We start from the raw sequence: 23,319 nt of genomic DNA, 5'->3' as shown, positions 1-23,319 counted from the left end.
GCACAGCCCTGAGCAGGGAGGCTTTACATCAGGAAGATAAAGATGCTGGCTTTTGTTTGGTTGTTTAAGATTCTCCAAAGAATCACAATCAAAAATAGTCACAATAATAATGACAAACATTTCATTTAAAGCTATAAATGAATCTTGTATCTAGGACTGCCTCTAAAGCCAGGAATTAGAACATAATAATGGGAATTGCTCCCAGGATTTTTGTGTTCAGAGTTGAGCCTATGAGTGCCATATCCGCATCTGCTGATCTAGGTCTGCTGAGCTAAATGGCATCTGAGCTTACGCAGCCTGGCCCCAAAGCACACCAGTCACTGAAGCAAGTAAGCAGGAGTGTCAGCACATGCTGAGGCCCATGCAGAAGCCCTCCTGTGTGCAGAGATGTGAATGGTGGCTCCCCACTGTCACACAGGGTCGCAGTGATCTGTGAATCACCTTCAGTATAGCACGTCAGACCCTGAACATCAGCCTGAAGATAATCTCCATTTTTTCCCGTGACCTATTTGTGGGGGTTTCCCCAATACCTCTTGTTATTTTAATTGGACTTGGCAACCATATATGTACCTATTCTTAGACCAATGCTAAGGTAAGCAGTTTAGAAAAGGCAGGCATAGGAGTAAATGCGTATGAATAAATACAGTTGTAAAAATGGCAAAATGATGCAAATTGGAGAGGATGCCTAAACATTTTTCATAAGTGTGGTTTTATTGAAAACTCTTAAGTCTGATTTACTATGTTGTTACTGCCTTTGCATAGTTCTGTTTAAAGTCTATTGCATGGACCACACCTACACAACCATCCGGGTGCCGGTGGCCGCCTCGGTGAAGGAAGTCATCAGCGCAGTTGCCGACAAGCTGGGCTCCGGGGAAGGCCTGATCATAGTCAAGATGAGTTCTGGGGGAGGTAACAGCCTTAATTCATATTTTAGGCTTCTGTAAAGTGGGCATTCCATCCGAGCAGAGACTGTGCAAGGAATTAGCATGGTCATGTGGTGCTCACCCAGAGGACGAACTGGTGCTTATGTATGCTTCCGCAAATAACAGATACAGTATGGTCAGAGCGGGCTGAGTGTCTAATGTCCGCTATCATGTACATACCCACGCTAAAGCAGAAAAGTGACTACAACTGAGGACTCCTGTGTAGATGCTGGCCTGGAGTTCTTTCAGCTTAAACTCTATTCAAAAAAGTTTAAGGCCTTGGAGCCCTGAGAAATATGGACCCCAGGAGGAAATCTAGCGGGACAAGCTCAAGGCCATGGGTTTCTTTTCTTTTCTTTTTTTTTTGAGACGGAGTTTCGCTCTTGTTACCCAGGCTGGAGTGCAATGGCGCGATCTTGGCTCACCGCAACCTCCGCCTCCTGGGTTCAGGCAATTCTCCTGCCTCAGCCTCCCAAGTAGCTGGGATTACAGGCACGCGCCACCAAAGGCCATGGGTTTCTATAAGTCCAAAGTTGGCAGTGGTCAGAAGCTAGTTCTTTGCGGCTGATGATGGTTTTCCTCCTTACCAGTAGAGAGGCTAGGAGCCCAACTCAAATGAAATGAGGAATATTTTTCCCCCACAGGATTACAGTTCCTTTCACTGTACTTGATTACGTGATGCATTCCTGAAATGTCATTTATTCATTCATCACATACTTACTGGCCACAATATGGCTGTGGAGGAAAGAATAAGTTAGACACAGCTCATATCCCCAAGTTGCTCCCAGGCCAGGGAGGAGGTAGATGGTAAGTTAACACAATTATAGTCCATGCTGGCAAAAATTTTAGGAATGACTACATGTTGTAGTAAGAGACTAGAGGGAACAGCAGTGAGGTTCCTTTCTCCAGTCATGATTTGATAGCCATTTGGGGGACTTCTTCAGGACCAGTTGAGCCATTTCTGCCATGTTTTAAGGTGAATGATTCCATTGATGGAGGATTTTTTAAATGCATGTTGGATTTTAAGATCTCCCTTACATTTCTGCCCCAGTTGCACAAGGCCAAGGATATCTGCCCTCACTGATGCCTCGTCACCTTCCCATAGGTATCCCAGGTCCCACCCTCATTTTCTTTAGTTCCTTACCCAAATGTCAGTGCCTCACTGAAGCTCCCTCCTTTGTTTCCTTCATTCACTTTCTAAAATGTTAACCTCTTCCCCTTAACAAGCTTCCTAGCCCCCAGCCCTGCGATATGCTTTTCTTCTGTCTTCTCACCCTCTCTAATCTATTTATCTTCTTTATTCTTGGTGTCTCCCACTATGATATAATGTTTTTTGGAGCGGGATTTTTTTTCATATTGTTTCCTCCTGTCTTCCCAGTACCTGGAGCAGTTTCTGGCATGCAGTAGATACAAAATAAATATTTATTAAATGAACTTATTTTTAAATTTTTTTAATTTTTAAGTTTTTATGTGTTCTTATCTGAAGAACTAATTTTTTAATGTGAGAGGAGCCTTCATCTAGTTAATGCTATTGCCCTCCAAATTAGGGACTAAGTGAAAAAATAGTAAATTTTACATCTAAAATCATGTGACATCTCAGAAACCTCCTAAGTTTTTAAAAAGTGATCTTTCCATGTCCAAAGTCCTGGGCATGATTACCATCTAGAAATGTAATTTGTGAGATAAATAGCAAGTACGGGTTTTATATACACAGGAATTATGGCTGCAGCACAGAACTGGGTGAATTGACCCTCTGGCATCTGTGTTCCTGCTTTGTGGTCATTTCTGATGGCATCCTGAGTGGCACAGGGCTGCACAAATGCTGTCTTTTTCATTCCTTGGATCCCTTCAGTACTATATTTTCTGTAGTCGCTCTGCGTGTTCCGGTAATTCACCAAGCTGGCAATTTGTTGGTGTGATTAGGGCAGTGCAGCAAATCTCAGATGTATTTAATAGGCAATCTCATGCTTTTTATGTTCACAGAAAAGGTGGTGCTCAAACCTAATGATGTTTCAGTATTTACGACACTCACCATTAATGGACGCCTGTTTGCTTGCCCACGAGAGCAATTCGATTCACTGGTAGGTGTGGATGGCCTGCTCAGAACAGCACTGCAATCAGAAAAACTTGTCTGGAGCCTAATTTTGCAGTCACATTGAACCCAGTGGCTAAAAAGTCTTGAATGCTACTTCACTTTTTCTTTTCCTGGGGTCTGTTAGGTAAGCCTCAGGTGTTCGTTTGAGATGCTTGGGGCTTTTAATTTTCTTTTATGGAGATTAGCCAAGTAGCACCACTATTAGGGCATAATTCAGCTTTTCGAACTCTGTGTTGTAAGTCACCTCATTGGTATGTCCCAAGTTAATTTAACTGGTGTGTCCCAATTTAAATATTATTAAGTTTAAAATTTTAAATTAAAATGAATGTTAAGAATCTGAATACATACAGCAGGATGGAAAGAATTTTTCTAAAGCAAGATATTACTATTTATCAGGTTCCTTTGAATTCTGGCAAAACCACCATCTGGTCTAAGAGAAATGCTGTTCCCTGAAAGCACCTTCTCTACCTTATGCAGAAAATGCCAGAGGCCAGAACCCTTCCCTAAGGTCTGAAAACACTTGTCACCCAGCATACAGACAGATCTTTCTGTGAAAACAGGACTAACAGGCCCACACTAATAACTGAGTAGCCTACATTCTTTTAAACAGGCAGTAGCATCCACTTCTATTCATCCAACCAAAATTAGGTATGGAGGTAAATAGCTGGCAACATATCTTAGAAAGTCTAGAGGGCCAACTTAGATGGTAGAGAAACTGTTCTTTTTCAGTCTTTGGATACACAGGGCTTCTCCTTTAAGAAAGGCACAAGACAAGAGCTAGAGGTAAACTGCAGCCAGTTTTGGGGAGAGAGTTTCCATAAGAGATGCCTGAGTAGGTTACAAGTTTAATCAGACCAGTTCTTATAGGTATCAAGATTCTTCTCCCTGGACTTTTTAGAGGTTGTTTTAGCCTCATCATAATCCTGATTTTCCTGCTAATCCATCATCCATCACAGGCCATAAGCATGCTCACCTTTCCTCGGCCACCAGCCCTATAAGATCTGAGTCTGCCCCCATCCATCTTTTCCATAAACTTTTTCATCTACATTCATTGCTTTCCAAATAAATATTTCTCAATACTGAGGGATTGAAAAAAATGTCAAAAATGAGTCGTGCTGCCCTCTCCTGGAAAGGAAAGCCATAAAAATCCAGTTCGGCTGCAGCCCCATCAAAGGTGCTACATGACATGTCACCACAGGGGTGCTGGGGCCTCTCTTGCTGGCGGGTTCTTGGCCGTGGTGCCAAATGACATGGTGCAGAGACAGGGAGTGTGACTGTCTTCAGTTCCCTGTGGGGCAGATACTAACTTTCCAAACCTCTGTTTGTTGGCATACAGTCCTGCAGCCTTCCAGGTTCTTAGCCCTTGCTTGTCCTCTGTCTTAAGGCCCCTGTCATTGGAAGGAACGTACACTGCAGTGAGTACCCTGGGCCTGAACTGCTTCCCTATCAGTGCTCTGCCATTCATTGTGCTGTGAGTGGCCAAACCTTACATGCCTCATATAACTGTGGCCAGGGAGCTCCTTCTCTGGCTTTCTAAAGGTTGCTTTTGAGGACAGCCCATTGAGCAAGAGTCGCACAGAGGATGACTCTGCAGTGGAAAATGTTGGCCACACCCTCTAATCCACGAACACATGCTTCTGCAGCATTTGCTCTGCTCTGGGGCTGTGCTGACTTCTGTGCCCCAGAGCCTCTGTCCTTACCACAGTTACACTCAAGCTAGGGAGAGGGGACTGACACAAGCAGCCTGGAACAGAACAAGTCCTAGTGTTCTGTCTTGGTCTGAAATTGTGTGGTCTGCCATAGAATTAGTAGAGTGCTGGCAATTTAACCTAGTGATTAAGGGTTCAGATTCTGAAGGTTTACTCTCTTCACATTTTATTTAAGTATGTATGTCAGTACACAACAAATTCTTATAAAACTCCATTGTACTATCATGTGGTTTCTCGTTTATCCATTCACTGGTTCCTTAGACTTTTACTTAGTACTTACCACACCATCACAGGCATTGTGGATGGTTCTGGCTCTGCAATGGTCTTGAAGACAAATCCATCATGATCTTTGTACCTCAGTGAGCAAACAGTGTAGTAAGGGACTCCAGTATGTGATCAGGGAGAATGCAGTGTGACAAGTGCCATAACAGAGCTAGGCACAGAGGATGTGGGAGCACGAGGAAAGGAAAATGCTCCAGGTAGCTTACCTTAGTCATCTCTCTGTCACTGACAATCAGCACATCCCTCTTATGTCTTAGTTTCCTCATCTGGAAGATGGGAAGATAACACCGCTATTCTCACAATTACCCCTCTCCAGCCTTAGCAAAGAAATCATGGCTCAAAAACCATGGGGAGAAAATGCATGGGAGTTCTGTGTCTGTGTGTAAGCAGCTTTCAGATCTGTCTGTGCAGTGCAGACCCCATGTAAGCTCTGCTGTGCCTTATCTGTAGGAATTTCTACAGGGATATGCACAAGAAAATGGCCCAAGGAGACGCTTCCTCTGGGATCGAGGGTGAGCATTTAAATTCCCCACTTCCGAAGAAGAAGCACCTTTTGCTGCTCAGATTGCCTCTTCCATGGCTCATGGAAGGGGTCAACCTGCCCTTTGCCAGGAGGGAAAGTTGGCGAGCCCTGCCCATTGAAAGAAAAGTTAAGAGTCAACAGAGCTTCCTGTTACTCTCAAAAGGGATGCAGAAGCGATAGACCAGCATCCGTGACTGAAGGACATTTGCGTATTTCTTAATATTAGACTCTTCCCTGTAGCTGTTAGGTAAACTTATCCCCCTACGCAAAGTTACAAAGCCTCAAGGAAGAGAAGGAGCAAGATGGACTGAGTCTCTCCAATCCTGAGAAGAGAGTGGGGGGAATAACATAGGAGGGGCAGTTTCGCAGAGCAGCAGAGGGGCTGAATTCACAGCAGCTGCAAGGGGGAGGGGAGAATGTGCAGGGTCAGTTTGATCCTCTGAGAGGTGGCCCTAACCCGTAAAATGTGTAAGCTTCCCCAATTTTTTTTACCTAGGACCTACCCTGGTTGAAATCATTCTCCTCATTTGCTTCCATACGCTACCTGCCCATCAGCTTTGGTTTAATTTCCTAAGATTTAAAACTTTGGATTCACTTTTCTTCCCTGTCCTCTGTCCCCTGCATAGAGTAAACTGGGAGCAACAGTATTTAGCTCCTACATCCAGGTGTAATACTGATCTCACTTTTCTGTTGATTTGCATTTCTGTAGCATTTCTAGAAAGTGAACTGATTTGGGGAAGGGGACCTCCTCTATGTCAGGCACTGTATTTACATGGCTCACTAAAATCATTCCTATCCAGTCATCTTAACAAGCCTAGGGATAGGTATCATGACCCCAGTTTACCAGAGCTGGAAACAGATACTCAAGAGATGAGGGAATCAATCCAAGTCTCCACAGTTAGAGTAGGGTTTCTATTCGGAGTCAGTTGTTCTCTAAAGCTGACAGTCACCTCATCTATTATCTAGTCTGTTACAAAACACAAGCTCCTAATCTGGTACACAAAGATGTGCTACAAACTGTTCATGCTGTCCATGGGAACGCCCTGCGCTCTCTGCTCCTGCCAAGCAAGTTTCCTGACGGCCTCCCCACCTTCATGCCTTCAGCACCATCCCTCCACCCCAAGGGACCATCTTGGATGTTCAGGGAAAACCTTGCTATTCTGACCTGCCCACGCTTATCTGCTTCATCTTTTAAAGCCCAGCTTCTTCAAGATCCTGTTCAGACCACATATTCATTCCAAATACCAGTCACTTCCAGAAAATCCATCCCCATTCCCCCTCCCGTTTATTTCTGCTCCTGGGTGCTGCCTGTGTTGTTGCTTCTGCCCCTTTACACATGCAAATAAGGACCAGCAGCGGATGCTGTCTGTGTGGAGTAATGTATGGGGCAGGTAGGGCTGACTCCCTACAAGTGTAAACTTGCTTGGTCCCCTGTTAGACTGTAAACTTCCAAATGCATGGGCCGTCTACCTGCAGAACATGTCATTTCTCTAGTGCCCAGAACGCAGTGGGCATTTGTAGAATACAGTGATGGTGATGAAAATGATGGTGGAACTCGTATATTAAGACTTCTGACATGGATAGTATCTAAATATGGTTAGCATCATATTGGGGAAATACTCTTTTCACTTGTGTGACTTTGTTTTTCTTTTTATTTTATTTTATTTTTTTGAAGATGGAGTCTCGCTCTGTTGCCCAGGCTGCAGTGGTGCTATCTCAGCTCACTGCAACCTCTGCCTCCTGGATTCAGCTTCTGCCTCAGCCTCCTGAGTAGCTGGCACTACAGGTGCATGCCACCATGCCTGGCTAAGTTTTGTATTTTTAGTAGAGACAGGTTTGGCCACGTTGGCCAGGCTGTTATTGAACTTTGGCCTCCCAAAGTGCTGGGATTACAGGCGTGAGCCACCAACTAGCCACTCTTGTGACTTTTGTAACTTTGTAATGTATATGTTGCCTATTTATATATAAATCTATTACATTATACATACACTTCCTATATATGCATATCATTCATCTTACTAAGTAAAAACATTTTAGATCATTTCTCATAAAATAAAACTGAGGTAAGCAAGTCAGATGGAAATTTTTAGTGAAGGGTCTTCCAGAAAGTAGCAGAGTTTGGTCTTCTAATGTCTGGCCCAAAACACCATGACAGTGCAAATATCATCCTCAGCTCAACATCCACCCAAGAGTAGAGGAATTGGACATCATATGTAACCTCAGTTCCCAGAGCTTTCCATCCCCTCGTGACCCCAGGCAGTGTGTCCCGAGAGATGGAGAGGCAGCAGTGTTACCATAGCCACCAGCAATAGGAAGTAGCTCTGTGGATTAATGTCCCAAACTGCCATGTCAGTACCTGCTTTACAGCAGCTGCAATGGGAAATAGGAGAAAAAAGATCTCCCAGGACTTCTTCCATTTTTACCAGGGAAAAGAAGACTTTCCAGGGACCTCTCAGGCTCAAGTGGAAGAGAAGAGAACCTCAGATCACTCTTCACTGAATCTTACTTGCCACGGTTCACATTTTTCAGTCAGTGAAATTGATGATAATTATGATGGTGACTATATGGACCACACTGAAGCCAGTAGTGCTGCGAGCAGAGGCATCGGTCTCCTCTGAGTCAAATCACAGTTTCCAGATATTCCTGAAAGCAGCCATCTTTCTAGAATCCTTTTCCCTCAGAAACTGCTGAAAGCATTCAGTGCTAAATAGTTGTCTGTGCTGAGTTTCTGATATATTTTTGCATTATTATTCATAGACTCCCTTACCAGAACAGGAAGGCCCAACTGTTGGAACAGTGGGAACTTTTGAACTGATGAGCTCCAAAGATTTAGCATACCAGATGACAATTTATGATTGGGAACTCTTCAACTGCGTGCATGAGGTAAGATGCCTGATCAGATGCGTTGGTAGCTAAGATAGCAAGGATAAAAGCTGCTGGCATTGCTCAGTTTGTAAGTGCTAATATGTGCTACAATATGGAAGCCACATGACAATTTTTTGCATCCTGAGTTTATAAATAAAGCCTGCTATAAAGCCTTTGAGTATTAAAGAAAAATCTTTACAGTATGCCATGTCTTCCTGTGTATATTAAGCCAGTAAAACCTAGTTTATATTCATATATTTAACGAGCCTCATGGAAGCCCTTCAGATCTCATTGAATTCACATTTGCTGACCAGTAAAACACTGTCCTGACAAATAGAGAAAGCTAGCTGATGTTTTGATTTAAAAACAAGTAAGTGAAATTGTTTTCCTTTCTTTTCTAGCTGGAGCTAATCTATCACACATTTGGAAGGCATAATTTTAAAAAGACCACAGCAAACTTGGATTTGTTCCTGAGGAGATTTAATGAAATTCAGTTTTGGGTCGTCACTGAGATCTGCCTTTGTTCTCAGCTCAGCAAGCGTGTTCAGCTATTAAAAAAATTTATTAAGATAGCAGCCCAGTAAGTATATTTAGCTTGGAAAGAGAAAAAAATGTGGAGCTGTATTTTCATTTTGTTTTCTTAGACTATACCTTGACAAGAAAAGCAGGGTCTAGGTACTACTTATGCATGAGGACCAAACACAGGGCCTTTGAAATCGCTGACTCTAGGAATGGATCTCTTCTAGATTTTGTAGCATCTGACATCAATAGATAAATTAACTTCTCACAGCACTGATGACCTCTCTTTGCTCTTTGCTTTTTACTCAGATGGTTTTGCCTCCTTTGGTTTAAAGATTCCTTCCATAAACAAGGTTCCCTTGTACTTCCAAAGTTCAGTTTAAAAGGCTCTTGAAGTCAATGTCCAGCATGACACATTCTCACCAGTAGAGGGCAGTGCAGCATGCAAGTAGAGCGGCACATCCAGCCCAGCCACAATTAAAACGATAAAACGCATCAAGGCAAGCTAACCTGGTACTTGAAAATCATCGCTATAAACATCAGAAAAAGCAAGCATCCTATAAATATTCTGTTAAACAGCACTTTATGGGAAACCATTTTTTTTTAACTGCAGGGACTAGAGTTCTCCCTGACATGAATTTAATCTCCCGCTGTTTAGATATGCCTGACAACCTCCTGTTTACTTCCATGTTTTTGGTATCACCACAGCGCTAAAAATAAAATGCTAAATGTGGCCTATGGCTGTGGGACTTCTTTCCTTTCTAAATGCAGGGAGCCCTAGCACACAGAAAGGCTGAGAGCACAAGTGACCCCAGCTAGAGAGTTTTCTTGAGCCAAAATCAAACATGGAGTTTTGTTTCCTGGGCTAAACAAAGAAGTAAAGGCTGCTTGATGTTTTATAGATATCACTTTGCAAGATGCCTGGAATTATTTGCCAGAAACTTGAGAGTTCAATAGAATACCATATCCGTTGGATTCAAACACTGCTATCTGTTCATATGGAAAAGGTGGCTATTTTAAGGAAGATTTGGTAAAATGGTGCCTGTGAGTTTCTGGTTCAGAGTATCGCCACTTTCCCTGGTAGCCTGAACAGCCTCTTTGCAAGTGACAGCTGCCTTCACCTATCTGGAATGAGCTGATTATGGAAACTATGACAAGATGTGCTTTCCCGTTAGAAGAAGCACATTCTCTCTCTTCACCTTAGCCTGGCAGTGCCAAATGCAACAAAAAGAGAGGAGCAATCTGCACACAAACGTAGGAAGCCAGAAAAACCTTTGGGGGCCTGATCCTGTTATTTTACAGAGGCAACGTGGGAGAGCCTTTCAGAACACCCATGACTTTTTTTTTTTTTTAATGTTTTGCTTTACTTATCCCTCTCCCTTCTGTTTATGTGAACAAATAAGTGGGCTTGGCCTTCAGTATAAATTAGTTTATGTTATTTAACCATTATTAAGCCTGTGCTGAGTTTGCTATCCTATAGGGAAGCTATTTACACAGCCCAGCTAAAGAAAACTGTAGACTTTTTAAATCTGAGATCTGCAAGAATGAGGGTGAAAGCTCGTGACAGTAGCATCTGTTTTACTTGATATTTTTAGAGAACTTCAACATATTTGTTTTAAGCGCTTTGCCTGCCCAGAACTTTGTGAAGTTGGTGAAAGCAGATGTTATTATTCCTCTGTTTACATTCGAGGAGACAGGCATACAGAAATTTCATGACATACATATGTGATAAAGTTAGCTGGTAACAAGGCAGTGACTAGAAAGGCAGGTCTGTAGTCCTGCATTTCATTTATTCTTTCAAGATCACATAACAAGACAAAGGCAAACACAGAGATGCGATTGTATGCCTGCTCTGCCCCAGGTGTCTTCTAAATAACCTTCAACCCCTGACCTCAGACCCACTGTCCCAGCACAGTGAAGGCTCCACTTGCTTTCTCACCAGTGGGACCATACACACTGGCTTCTCCGAAATATGCTCTCCATCTCCACGCAGACAATTTAAGAATTACTCTTTGCCACCTTTGCAGTGGGTAACAAATGCAGCAATTTACTTAGTCTTTTTCAAAAATGTTAATCCAAACAGGATTTAATTATGATATAGTCCATTTAAATAACCATATGGATTCAAGGATTATACATATTGCAAAATGAATTATTTCCCTTTTCAGGGACCTGGTATGAAGAAGTTGGGGTTCCTTTTTCTAAAAAATTAAACCAGTTAGCTGTATTCAACATCACCACTCTAATAACAAATTCCATGTTTCATTCCCAAACACATATTCATAAAAGCTAATAATGGCATAAGTACAGATTCAAAATGATCAGCTTCCTTGATGTCAGTAAAACACAGAGAAGGTTATTTTTTGATCAGTGGTTTAGGTTACTTCTCAGCTTTAAGATTCCTTGAGATTAAGTGTCCAGCCTACAGCGATCACACCTTATAAATTGATACTTTTCAACAAATTAGAAGCATTTTGCATGGCGGGTAGAAGTGATAGTGGCTGCAGCTGTGAGACTGTCTTAGTTCCCTCTCAAGCTGGCAGAGGAGAGTATCCACCTTCAGGCTAAAGCTCTAGAAATATCCAAGGACATTGCACTTCTGTTCTTCCCTCATGAGATATTTCTCTCTAGGTCCAACGAGGCTTTTAGCAAGTTTGGGATTATAATAACAACCCCTAGGATAGATGTCTTTCAATTCCTTCTCAAATCCCGAACCTCAGTGGTCAACATCTTCAACTTTCTAAAACCACAGTGAGAAATCGAGCAGCAGAACGTGGTCACCCAAGGGGAGCTTTCACAGTGCATTAAACCTATCCTTGCCTGTTCTCATAAAGGAGTCCTGACAAATATTAATGACAATCAGAAATAGAACTCTTAATTTTTTTTATCTCACTCAGAAGTAACATTTTACTCAAACACTCATATCTTGTGTTTCAGCTGTAAGGAGTATAAAAATCTGAATTCCTTTTTTGCCATCGTCATGGGACTAAGTAACGTTGCTGTGAGCCGCTTGGCTCTAACGTGGGAGGTAAGCTTCAGCTGGGATCCAGCTGTGACTTTTGCCTTCGGAATAAAAACACAGGCTCACCAGTGAGCTTTTTAATAGAAATATCACTCACGCTAGTGTAACAATGGAAAAGGTGGGACACTTGGAGGGAGGTGACCTATCTCCTTTTTACAGTTGCCTCAGAGGGAGAATTTTAAAAGACATTGTCATTTGTATATGGAGAGTGGGGGAGATGAGGGGATGTCTGCTTCTTCGCAGACACAATGTAAATAAAAATAAATCCAGTTCCTAAGTAGAACATGAAGGACCCACATTGCTTGGAATGACTTCAGAAGTTTTGCTGGTAGATTCTGTCATTCTCTGAAATACCTGCTTGTTGCTTTTGCCATAAACCTTATCTTTAGTTGAAAGAGGACAGAAGATCCATTTTTATCCAGGTACTCACGTTGCTCCTGGGAGGAATAGCCAGGAAGCCAACTGTTTGCAGGGTTGAGTACTGTCTCCTCACGACCTAGCAGGCTTCTCTCCACCAAGAGGAACAACAGTTGGCTAATATTCAGTTTGGGGCAAAAGTGAGGCAGGTGTGTTGTGAGTTTCTGTAGCAAATATGAGTAGTTTGTCGATCGTTGGTTATTCAAGCTAGAAAACATCTTCATTTATTATTAGCTTGGTACTCAAAATGTGCTTGACCTCTTACATGTGGCATATAGTTGAAGAAACACTAATCTCTAATAGAACATGCACACAGAAATAGACTCATGCTAAAAATAAAAAAGTGTGTGTAAGTGGGACACAGCAAGAGGGCAAGGAGTACCTATTAGAGACCCAACTTGCTGTGGTGCTTAAAGGCAGCCGTTTGCATCTCCAAATGCTTGTCTTGAAATTATTTTCTTCCCCATGTTCCTCTTGCAACAATTTTCTTTTTCTGTCCCTCCTAAATGTGTTCATTGTTTATAGGGCAGGTCCTCACAAGTTCTTCTGTCTTGTGTTTCTCTTAAAATTCCAGGCAGATGCAGCACACAGCAGCTCATCCCCTGAATATAGGAATGAGGGAATTGGTGAGGCCTGCGTGCCACGCAGCTGTATCGTCTTCCAGCTAGTAAAAGGACAGAGCTAGTGCTGCCAAGAGAGCTAAGCAATGAAGCCGTAGCACAGCTCCCTTGTCTTATTGCTCAAGGCTCTTGGGATCGCTGGAGACCTAGCGTTCTCTCCTACAGAGAGTCTGCCTTCCCCAGTCTGCTTCCAGCTTCTAATCACCCTGCCATGGAATCCAAATGAGTTGGTTGGGAAATTTTTAAAAAGCCATAAAGCCTCATAGGGTCCAGGGAGGCCAGTTGTGGGTACCACACAATAAGAACAGAGCATGCGGGAAACACTCTCTGAACCCACTTTCCCAGTCTAAAAAAATATATAGGAGGCTGCTGAGGAGAGTGCAGGCAGCAAAAGGAGAGAGCTAACTGGCCAGTCCTTGGATTTCACTGGGGTTAGGAGTTCTGCAAGTCTGTGAGCTTCTGTTTCAGCACTGCATGTTCCTGAAAAGAGGAAATTATCCTTTCATCATTTGTAAGCCTTTATTTTTTAAGGTGAAGCATAGTTATGTAATTCGTAGGGAAGATTTCATTCCTAAGCACCTTTGATTCTGGTTTATGTACCTGCACTTGCTGAGAAAACCTCCCAACGGCCTCCCATCCAACTCCAGTGAGTACCACAGTGCCACACCAGTGTGAGAAATGGTGCCTGGCCTCATGGAACTAGGGGACACGTGTGGAATAGTCAAGGAGCAAAACAGAAAAGAAAGCCAGAGCACATGATAAAGGGAAGGGTTCAGAGCTGAGGGGAAAGACCAAGCTGAGATGAAACGAATGAGAATTACCCGGAGCACACAGTCTCTCAGCCTCAGCACTTGTGACATCTGGTGCAGGACAGTTCTTGGTCATGGAGTCATCTTCTGTGTTGAAGGACACTTAGCAGCATCCCTGGCCTCTCCCCAACAGATGCTAGAAGCACCTCTTAGCATGCCCTCCACCCCCCCGTGTGACAACAAAAAATGTCTGCACACATTACCAAATGCCTCCTGGATTGGCACGATGGCTCTATTGAAAACGCTGCTCTGGAAGCATAGGGGGTGGATAAATAATAGTATTGAGAATGAAAGAAACATTTTGATTACCCTGTGCCCTACTGTGTTTGACCAAAGAAAGCTAAGTAAAGAAAGAACAGATGACAGAGGCCTAGCAAAACATAACCCACTCGTAAGTTTTAAATGGACTGTGTTCACTGAGTCTACTCTTTTGCATAACATGGTGATCTGGTGTCTCTGTATGGGGTGAGATCCTGGCATCCCTTGATGCCCATTCCAGCTTCCAGCCCTTTGAATAGTCCCTTCTAAGTAAGGACATGAGGTTTTCCTGAACCCTAACTTGAACTGCCAGGAAAATGAGTTTGGAGGATATACAGCATACTATGTTTTAGAAACAAAATCAGTTTTACAGATGTTTAAATGGGAATATGACAAGCTGATTGAGATAGGAAAAAAGCAAGAGGAGCCTTTCTGTGGACTGCAGAGGCCCAGCTGGTGAATCCACTGTTGAAGGTAGGCTTTGCTCTTCAAAGCCTACTCCCAGCTGACCTGGGAGTCTCTGAGGCCCAGGAGTTGGTTGATGTGTTCCTGGTCCTGGGACAAGAAACATATCACATAGCTCTGTCTTGGCTTGGCCCTTTCAGAAGAGAAAACTGAAAGGTTCAGCTTTACTGAAAACTCAGCAACTAAGCAAAGTCAGAACCAATAAACTGAAAGGATTCAGTATTGAGCTATTGGTGTAGACATGTGGGTGCAGTCAGTGTTGTTGAATCATTTGCCAAAATATAAACATGAGAAATAAGGACATTGATAGAACTACCCGATTTTGTATTATAGGAAGGCATGTGACAGAAATAAATGCTCATGTAGAAAAGCATGGCACATGTGAGAGATGACAGACAGCAGAAAAGAAGACAGGGGGTGGGAATTACAGGCTCTGAGAAGCAGCTGTGTGACTCTGGGCCAGTCATTGAAACTGTGAGACTTAATTTTTTCCATCTGTAAAACACAGGCTTAATCTAGTCAAATGAATATTTAGGGAGTACTCTGTACCCAGTACTTTTTTAGGCACTGAGAAAAATATCAGTAAACAAAACTAATAAAAATTCTTATTCTCATGTAGTTTACCTTGTAAGGGAGGAGGAGTGGTGAAAGAGATAGTTTCATAAGTTTTTTTTATTACTAATATTCTCTAAATTCCTGATTGTGGGAATCAGAGAGTTTAAAAAAAGTGTGTGGGGAGGTGTATTCAGACCTCTTATAGTCTGAGGAATGCCGTCATCTTCATAAATCATTCAGTTCAGAAAACATTATAAAAGCAGTAAGACCAAAGCATTCATAGTTACTTTTGGTTCAATTAGGTTAAAGACATTTAAAAGGCAAGTTCTCTATGTTCTGGAAGATTATCCTCAAATCACAGGACAGATTACAGTCTGGCCTTTCTCAGAGATGTTTGATTAAGAGCCAATAGAAATAGATTTCCCCTCGAAATGGTAACCCATGATACATTTCTAGATATTGAATCTGACATATGCATGTGGCATTTTCATTTCATTACCAGAAACTGCCAAGCAAGTTCAAGAAGTTCTATGCGGAGTTTGAAAGTTTAATGGTAAGTGACAGTGGCTTCTTTATTCTGTTCACTGTCTACATTAATCCAATTTCTGATTAGCTGAATTGAAGTTCTCATTTCGGAAATTTTATCTGTCCTTGTATGACTTTAAGAAGTTTATGATCCCTTTTAGTGCTGCTAAAACAAGCATGCCTGACTAATGAATGGCACCCTCAGGAACTAACTTAAAGAGGACTTACGTCCCACATAAGGTCAATTTGTATAACTAAGAAAAGCAGTGTAATAGGGTCCTCTCCATCCAGCTCTGGTTGGCTATGGGCTGGAAGCTGCATTTTTCTTGGCTTGACAAAATTATTTTTCCCCATTGGCTGGGAGGTGTTAGAAAAGGACTGAGGTGGGCTTGCTGGGAGTGATGGGCTGGTTTCAGAGGGCAAATTGGAACGGTGTTCGGCTGTACAGGGCAGACAGTAGGTGAGCCAAACTCCCAGGAAGACAGTGGGGCTTCAGGAAAAGGGGAATCTTGCAGTAGAGGTTTGTTTTGTTTTTGCTTTCAAAGGAAATCTCTCCCCTTGGCCTCTGTAGGCAAATCTCCCTTTCAAACAAGAAAGGCGGGGGGAAAAAAAAACCCAAAACCTTTTATGCCACAAGTGAAGTTATTTTCAAACAAATCAGGCCAGGTGCAGTGGTTCACACCTGTAATTCCAGCACTTTGGGAGGCCAAGACAGTTGGATCAATTGAAGTCAAGTACTCGAGACCAGCTTGGCCAATGTGACAAAATCCCATCTCTGCAGAAATACAAAAATTAGCCAGATGTGGTGGCCCATACCTGTGGTCCCAGCTACTCAGGAAGCTGAGATGGGAAGATCACTTGAGCTCAGGAGGCAGAGGCTACAGTGAGTGGTGATTGGGCCACTGCACTCCAGCCTGGGTGACAGAGTGAGACCCCATCTCAACACACACACAAATACACATCAAGTTGTTTAAGTCTACCTTTCTTTTGTAGCTATATTTGATTCAGAAATAGAGTTGAGCCCTGAACAATGCAGGGATTAGGGGCACTGACACCTCCTCTACCCCTATGCAGGAGAAATACTGAGTATAACTTTTTATTTATTTATTTTGTTGAGTCTGGGTCTCACTCTGTCACCAAGACTGGAGTGCAGTGGTGTGATCATGGCTCACTGCAGCCTTGACCTCTTGGGCTCAAGCAATCCCCACACCTCAGCCCTTCGAGTAGCCTCCAAAATAATTTCTTGCTTTTTATTTTTTTTTAAATAGGGGTCTCACTTGGGGTCTCACTATTCTGCCCAAGGTGGTCACGAACTCCTAGTCTCAAGAAATGTTCCTGCCCTGGCCTCCGAAAGTGCTGGGGTTATAGGCATGAGCCACCATGACTGGCCCAAGCATAACTTGACTTTCCCCTAATTTAACCACTAATAGCCTACTGTTGACTGGAGGCCTTACTGATAACATAAAATCAATTAACACATTATTTGTATGTTATATGTACTGTGTACTCTATTCTTAAAGTAAACTAGAGAAAAAATGTTAAGACAATCATAAGGAAGAGAAAATGTATTGACTGTTCATTAAGGGGAAGTGGATCATCATAAAGGCCTTCATCCTTGTCCTCTTCTTACTGCGTAGGCTGAGGAGGAGGAGGAGGAGGGGTTGTTGGTCTTGCAGTGTCAGGGATGGCAGAGGCAGAAGAAAATCCATGCCTAAGTGACCCACACAGTTCAAACCTGTGTTGTTCAAAGGTCAACTGTACCTGATTGTGGGGTGACAAGGCGGGTGGGTTGGGAGGTAACAGAGGATGGTGTATGTGTCACCAGTCATTACCAGCATCTCTTTTTCTCTCCTAAGGACCCTTCAAGGAACCACAGGGCCTACAGGCTGACGATAGCTAAGCTGGAGCCTCCTCTCATCCCCTTCATGCCTTTGCTCATTAAAGGTAGTCCTAATAAGACACGCAGGCCAAGCAGGTGATGAGTATTTGGGGAGGAAAATGAATAATACCCTGATCAGATTGATAACTTAGGGAAGAATGATCAGTTCCATCCCTGTACCTTCTTTGTCATCTCCTCTCAGCCCTGACTTTTCAGAGAGGGCCAGAAAGACCCTGGAGGAGCAGGGACCCACGATTTGGAAATGTTAGTGAAACAGAAGATCAGTTTTAAAATTTTACTAATCTCAGGTGAAGTGATTTAGAAAGTTAAACATCTAGCATAAAAGGAACTATTATCAGCTTTTTTCAACTGTAGTGTTATGCAAATTTTTCAGCATAATCTAATGGTGCTATTGTGCTTTCTTAGTATGACATATTTCCGTTAGTGATTAGAATGTGGCTTTTATTTCTTTACAGATATGACATTTACTCATGAGGGGAACAAGACGTTCATTGACAATCTAGTAAACTTTGAAAAAATGGTATGTGCAGTATTATAACCTTAACCACAATGTGTTTTTAAAATAAAATTTGCATTTGTTCTAATAAAGGAAATAATTTCCATATATGCTGCCATGTTAAAAAGGTAGTTACACATGAAGGGGTTTTGAAATATTTGGTTCGAATTGGCTACCTGTTCTATTCTGTCAGTTCTCTTTTGTGAAACTGAATAGTATTTGTGCTGCTGTTCACGACAGCAGCTGGCTTTCATGCTGTGTGTTTCTTCCTTGGCTGCCTGTTGCTAAAATGCACCAATGTTCCTCAGTGACTTCCATGTTGTTGTTTTGCTATAAGGTCTGGGGAGCTTGACTGCTCCCGGATGCCTTTGAAATGTTTATCTGCCAAGCCTGACTTTGGAGCCTGTAGGTAAAAGGCAATTCTACCCCTTTATTATGGAGGATTAATCTAAATGTGTGTTGCTTATCCCAATAAAGCTCACTTAAGTTCAGAGAAGGAATATGAAAATCTTCATAATCAAAAATATGTTTTTAATCTTACTTTTTACATTTTGATATATTTATTTATTGTTAGAGACAGGGTCTCTCACTGTCTCCCTGGCTAAAATGCAGTGTTGCGATCATAGCTCACTACAGCCTCAAACTCCTAGGCTCAAGCAATCTTCCTGCCTCAGCCTCCCTAAGTGTTAAGATTACAGGCATCAGCCACTGTGCCTGGCTTAGAAAATTTTTTTAACAACAGATGTAGAACTGGCACATATTCAGTATTTTCCAGCCACCCTCCTCCTAGTCCTTACTCCTGGAGGGGAGAAAAAAGCAGGGTTATCTGGCATAAGTTACTTTGCAGTTTATTTTCTTATCTTCTGTGAAGCAATAAAGCAGATGATGCCAAAATCTTTCTTTAGCTGCATAGTGCATGCTAATGGAATGATCATTGTCTTCTGAATCCTTTGGCTGCAACCTGGTAGATGGAGTGTTAAGAGCACTTTATCTCTCTGTGGGTGAGCATTTCCTGGTCATGAATTACAATGTGAATGTGGGGCTGTGGGAAAAGCCCAGGACCTGAGACTGGGAGACATGAGGTTCGGTATAGTTTCTTCACTTTGTACGTTAAGTCTCTTAACTCGTCTGTGATTCAGTTAGCCCAACAGAAAATGGGGATCATACCCAATCCCATCTCTGGATTATATAAGCCCCAAAGTGCTACAGACTTCTTATCAGAAAACTGTTATTCTAACTGTTTCTTGAAATCAAGCTGGCACATGTGACCCCAGGAGAATCTGAAACACCTGCAGTCATCTTGTAAGGATCAGGAGTGTTCAGTTTGGGGAATGCGCTTATTACAAAGCCCAGTCTGGTCAAGTGGCTATGGCTGGGCACTATGTCTTAAGCATCTTAGGAAATGACACATGAGTTCACACTCCTCAAAGACACTTTCTACTAGACAGCAAATATTTCCTCAGCAGTCTTCTTTCCAACCCCTCACACCAAAGGCAGGGTATAAACATCTTATTCCTGTGTCAATTTAATAATTTTCTGACCAAAGTAAAAAACATTCTTTGCCTACTTATTAGTATGGATGATTAAACAATTCCCCTGACTTCCCAAAAAGAAAACCTGTTTTCCAGAAATGGAAGATTTGGCAAATGGGTAAAGAAACGTCTGGATCACTTATGCAGAAATACAAACTGAGGGATGGCTAAGCCAGTCGTCTAACTATAAAAGATACATATGCACAGAGATGTAGAAATCAAGGTTTCCTAAAGAGTTGACTGAGCTTTAGGAGTTTTGATGGCTATCATTCTCAGCAAACTAACACAGGAACAGAAAACCAAACACCACATGTTCTCACTCATAAGTGGGAGTTGAACAATGATACATTTTACCTTATGAACAATGAGAACACATGGATACAGGGAAGGGAACATCACAGACCAGGGCCTGCTGGGGTGGGGAGCAAGGAGAGGAATAGCATTAGGACAAATACCTAGTGCACACAGACTTACAACCTAGATGCCAGGTTGATGGGTGCAGCAAACCACCATGGTACATGTATATCTATGCAACAAACCTGCACATTCTGCACATATATCCTGGAACTTAAAGTCAAATTTTAAAAATTGTTTAAAAAGAAGTTTTGATGACTAAAGTTAACTAAACTGATCAAATAAGAACAGCAAGGTATGCAAAGCCGGCCATCTGTCAGGGTGGATAAAAGTTGTTTCATCTGGGTTTTTAGATGCCCCCATAACCTGCAAGGAAAAGTCAAGGTCACATTCAGTGGATACTAGGAGAGCACCATTTCTCTCTCCATTTCTGCACTTCCTACCCAGAGCAGTGGATTCCTCCATGCCTAGCACTAAGGAAGGCGGTCCTTCCCATCTTGCTTTCACAGAGTCCACTTTTGCTGAAAAGCAATAAATAGCTAAGATAGCAAGCAGTTCGGCTGTATTAATGGAAACCTAAATTAATGATGACATAAGCAAGATCAGCTTATTTCCATCTCATTTAAAAGTCCAAGCAGGTATGGCAGCCCTGCTACAGGTTGCAATCAAGATTCCAGGCTTCTTCTCTCTTGCCAGTTTTCCATCCACTTGGTTCAAGATGGTGACCTCTACCTCCCCATTCCAGCCATAGGTAAAGGGAAAGGAGAAGGTGAAGGCATGCTTCATCCCTTTTAAAGATAGGAAGAAGTTAAGTTACACTCACCCCTTGCTTCATATTTTATTGCCCAGAAACCTAGTCCCATGAAAGGAAGTCTAAAACGTGTAGCCCTTATTTGAGTATTCATGTGTCCCACTGAAAGTTAAGGGTTTTATTCATATGAAAGAGAAGGAAAGAAAGGATATCAAAAGAGTACTCTTAGTTCTCTGCTCTAGCAACGTGATACATTTTACCTTATGTAAGAAATCCTATCATAAGAAAGTTTGATTTTAGAATTGTCCTTCCAACTGGGCACAGTTGCTAATGCCTGTAATCCCAGCATTTTGGGAGGCTGAGGTGGGCAGATCACCTGAGGTCAGGAGTTCAAGACCAGCCTGGCCAACATAGTGAAACCCTGCCTCCACTAAAAATACACAAATTAGCCAGGCATGATGGTGGCCCCCTGTAATCCCAGTCACTTGGGAGGCTGAGGCAGAAGAATTGCTTGAACATGGGAGGCAGAGGTTGCAGTGAGCTGAGATCCCACCACTGCACTCCAGCCTGGATGACCACAGCAAGACTCAATCTCAAAAAAAAAAAAGAATTGTCCTTCCATAAATTCGATATTGCTGGAAAATGAAATGAAATTTCAAAATGATTTCCTTATGTTTTCTAAACAAGGTGCACGTTGCAAGCTTTCCAAAATTTTATCCCCATAAACTAACCTACTATTACTGCCATATCACCACCACTACCATCAGTGGCTACTGTTATTACTGTGGGTCTTGGGAAAGGTTTCATCTTCCTTTTCAGGTTGATGTCAATGCCACTTCCCAGTCATCTATCATCAGGTGCTGAGCAGAGCTGGCAGCCTCTGTGGGGCTGGTGGGCTGGGTCCCCAGAGGGAGCCCCTGTCAGGGGCAGAAGTCACCAGGGTAGCCAGGAACACTGATGCCTCTTCTTGGTGGTAGCACTGTACAGTCACAGCAAACCACTGTGCCAGCTCTAAGTGTTTTTATTTGTACCTCTTCACCCTTGAGGTATGAAATAAGGATTAGAGAATTTGTTGCTTATTGGTTTTCAGGATTTATGGGTATGAACAAAAGAGAATTCACACTCTGATCCTCATGCCAAAAAAAGCAGACATTCTTTTATTTGAAGGGTACATAAAGGAATATTCAAAAAAATGTTTGAATAAAGCCCTTCCTAGCTTTCTATGGCATACATGAATATTCATAACATTTAGGAGATAGACTAGCAGTGGATTAGAGGATAATATGCTGGCCGCCTGCCACTGTCCCAGGCTGCATAAAGCATGCTGATAGGCACAGTTGCTACTGTATTAGGAGATTGGTTCTATTTCAGACATACCCATATTTAGGTGTATTTATTTATAAATATGATTTTTAAGGTAGTCATTTTATTTGGAATGAGAAGCATGGGGTAAACTTCTGTACTTCTGTAAACATTATGGAAGCGAATTCATTAAGGAAGAGAAATGTTTTGAATCCTTTTATTTTTGTATCACTAAGCATGTCATTACATAATTAGCAACAATATGTTTTCTATCATCAATACTATTATTATAAGATTCATGGAGAGAGCACTTCACTTATTACCTCAATCTATGGAAAAAAAGAATCTCTAAGTAAAAATCTATGTGTTCAAATCCACCCTATTCCCAGACTTCTCCAACACAAAAGAAATCTACGGGAGTACTTTGAGAGTTTACGTCTTTATATAGATTTCACAGGCCAGGCTAAATGCAGATTTCCAAAGGGTGTGCTTCAAAGCAACACAACGTGTGGAGTGTCCAGGCAAAAGATTTTACTAAGAAATATAAACATCTAGAAAGTAGTCCTGGGCCTTTAGGAGATTACATGCAGTTGGGAAGGTAAAACATAAACAAATGAAATATGAAAAATCCACAAAGATATAAAAACTAGGTCACACTAGTAACAAAAGAGATATCAGAATGCACAATGCAGGAAAGCAAACTTCATGCAGTTTTATCAATGGAAAATAAAACCATATTATATGCAGTGACATCATATCAGAAGATCTAGACTAGCCCTAAGCACCTGTCCAGCCTCTTCTCACACTTTTCTGTATCCAGTCCAGGTTGGTGAGACTGGCCTGCCTTCTTCTTCTTTCAGCCTCATGGCTGTTGTACTAGCTGTTACCTTTGCCTGAACTTGTCTTCCCCCAGTCTTCTGCTGTCTGGCTTCTCATCAGTCAGGCCTCAGATCACAGCTCCCCTCCTCCAAATAGTCTTCCCTGACCACCCTTGTGGGAAGGGAAGATGATCACACATCTTCCCTGATCTCCCCTCCTCCACCTGGTGCTAGCTGTGTCTGTCCTCCTTGTAACACCGTTCCTCCACACCCAGCACTCTCCAACATAAGCTTGTCTTGATAGGGGTTTCACAGCCTGAGATGATCTTCTTGCCTCTTCAATTTCCTTCCAGGATAAGTGCCCTGGTCCAGGTATCTGTTTTGTCCACTGATATTTCTACAGCACCATAAAAATATCAGGTGCATTATTTCCCCAACACCCAGAAAAATGTCTGGCACATCATAAGAATGCAAGAAGTACTTGTTGAATAAAAGAATAAAACATTAATGTTTCAGTGTGGGCTTAGTACATGAAAGCATTTTTAAAGGATTTTATGAAATAAAATTGAATCCAAAAGT

The 23,319-nt window shown here is 42.2% G+C and overlaps 1 protein-coding gene across 7 annotated transcripts in view; it reads left to right on the top strand.

The window, feature by feature from the left end:
• RAPGEF4 (Rap guanine nucleotide exchange factor 4) overlaps positions 1-23,319 on the top strand; it is a 327,935-nt gene that overhangs the window by 294,279 nt on the left and 10,337 nt on the right. For all 7 annotated transcript variants that reach the window (XM_035304529.3, XM_035304528.3, XM_054257515.2 and 4 more), the window contains 8 exons: positions 763-909; positions 2,907-3,004; positions 8,290-8,415; positions 8,799-8,977; positions 11,854-11,944; positions 15,565-15,615; positions 17,444-17,531; positions 17,943-18,007. In XM_035304529.3, coding sequence (XP_035160420.1) covers positions 763-909; positions 2,907-3,004; positions 8,290-8,415; positions 8,799-8,977; positions 11,854-11,944; positions 15,565-15,615; positions 17,444-17,531; positions 17,943-18,007 — 845 coding nt within the window. The remainder of the gene's footprint in view (positions 1-762; positions 910-2,906; positions 3,005-8,289; positions 8,416-8,798; positions 8,978-11,853; positions 11,945-15,564; positions 15,616-17,443; positions 17,532-17,942; positions 18,008-23,319) is intronic.

The sequence above is a fragment of the Callithrix jacchus genome, chromosome 6 (assembly GCF_049354715.1).
Source record: "Callithrix jacchus isolate 240 chromosome 6, calJac240_pri, whole genome shotgun sequence".
NCBI classification, from domain to species: domain Eukaryota; kingdom Metazoa; phylum Chordata; class Mammalia; order Primates; family Cebidae; genus Callithrix; species Callithrix jacchus.
The sequence above is the reverse complement of the archived record's forward strand: the minus strand, read 5'-3'. Positions and strand labels throughout refer to the sequence as shown.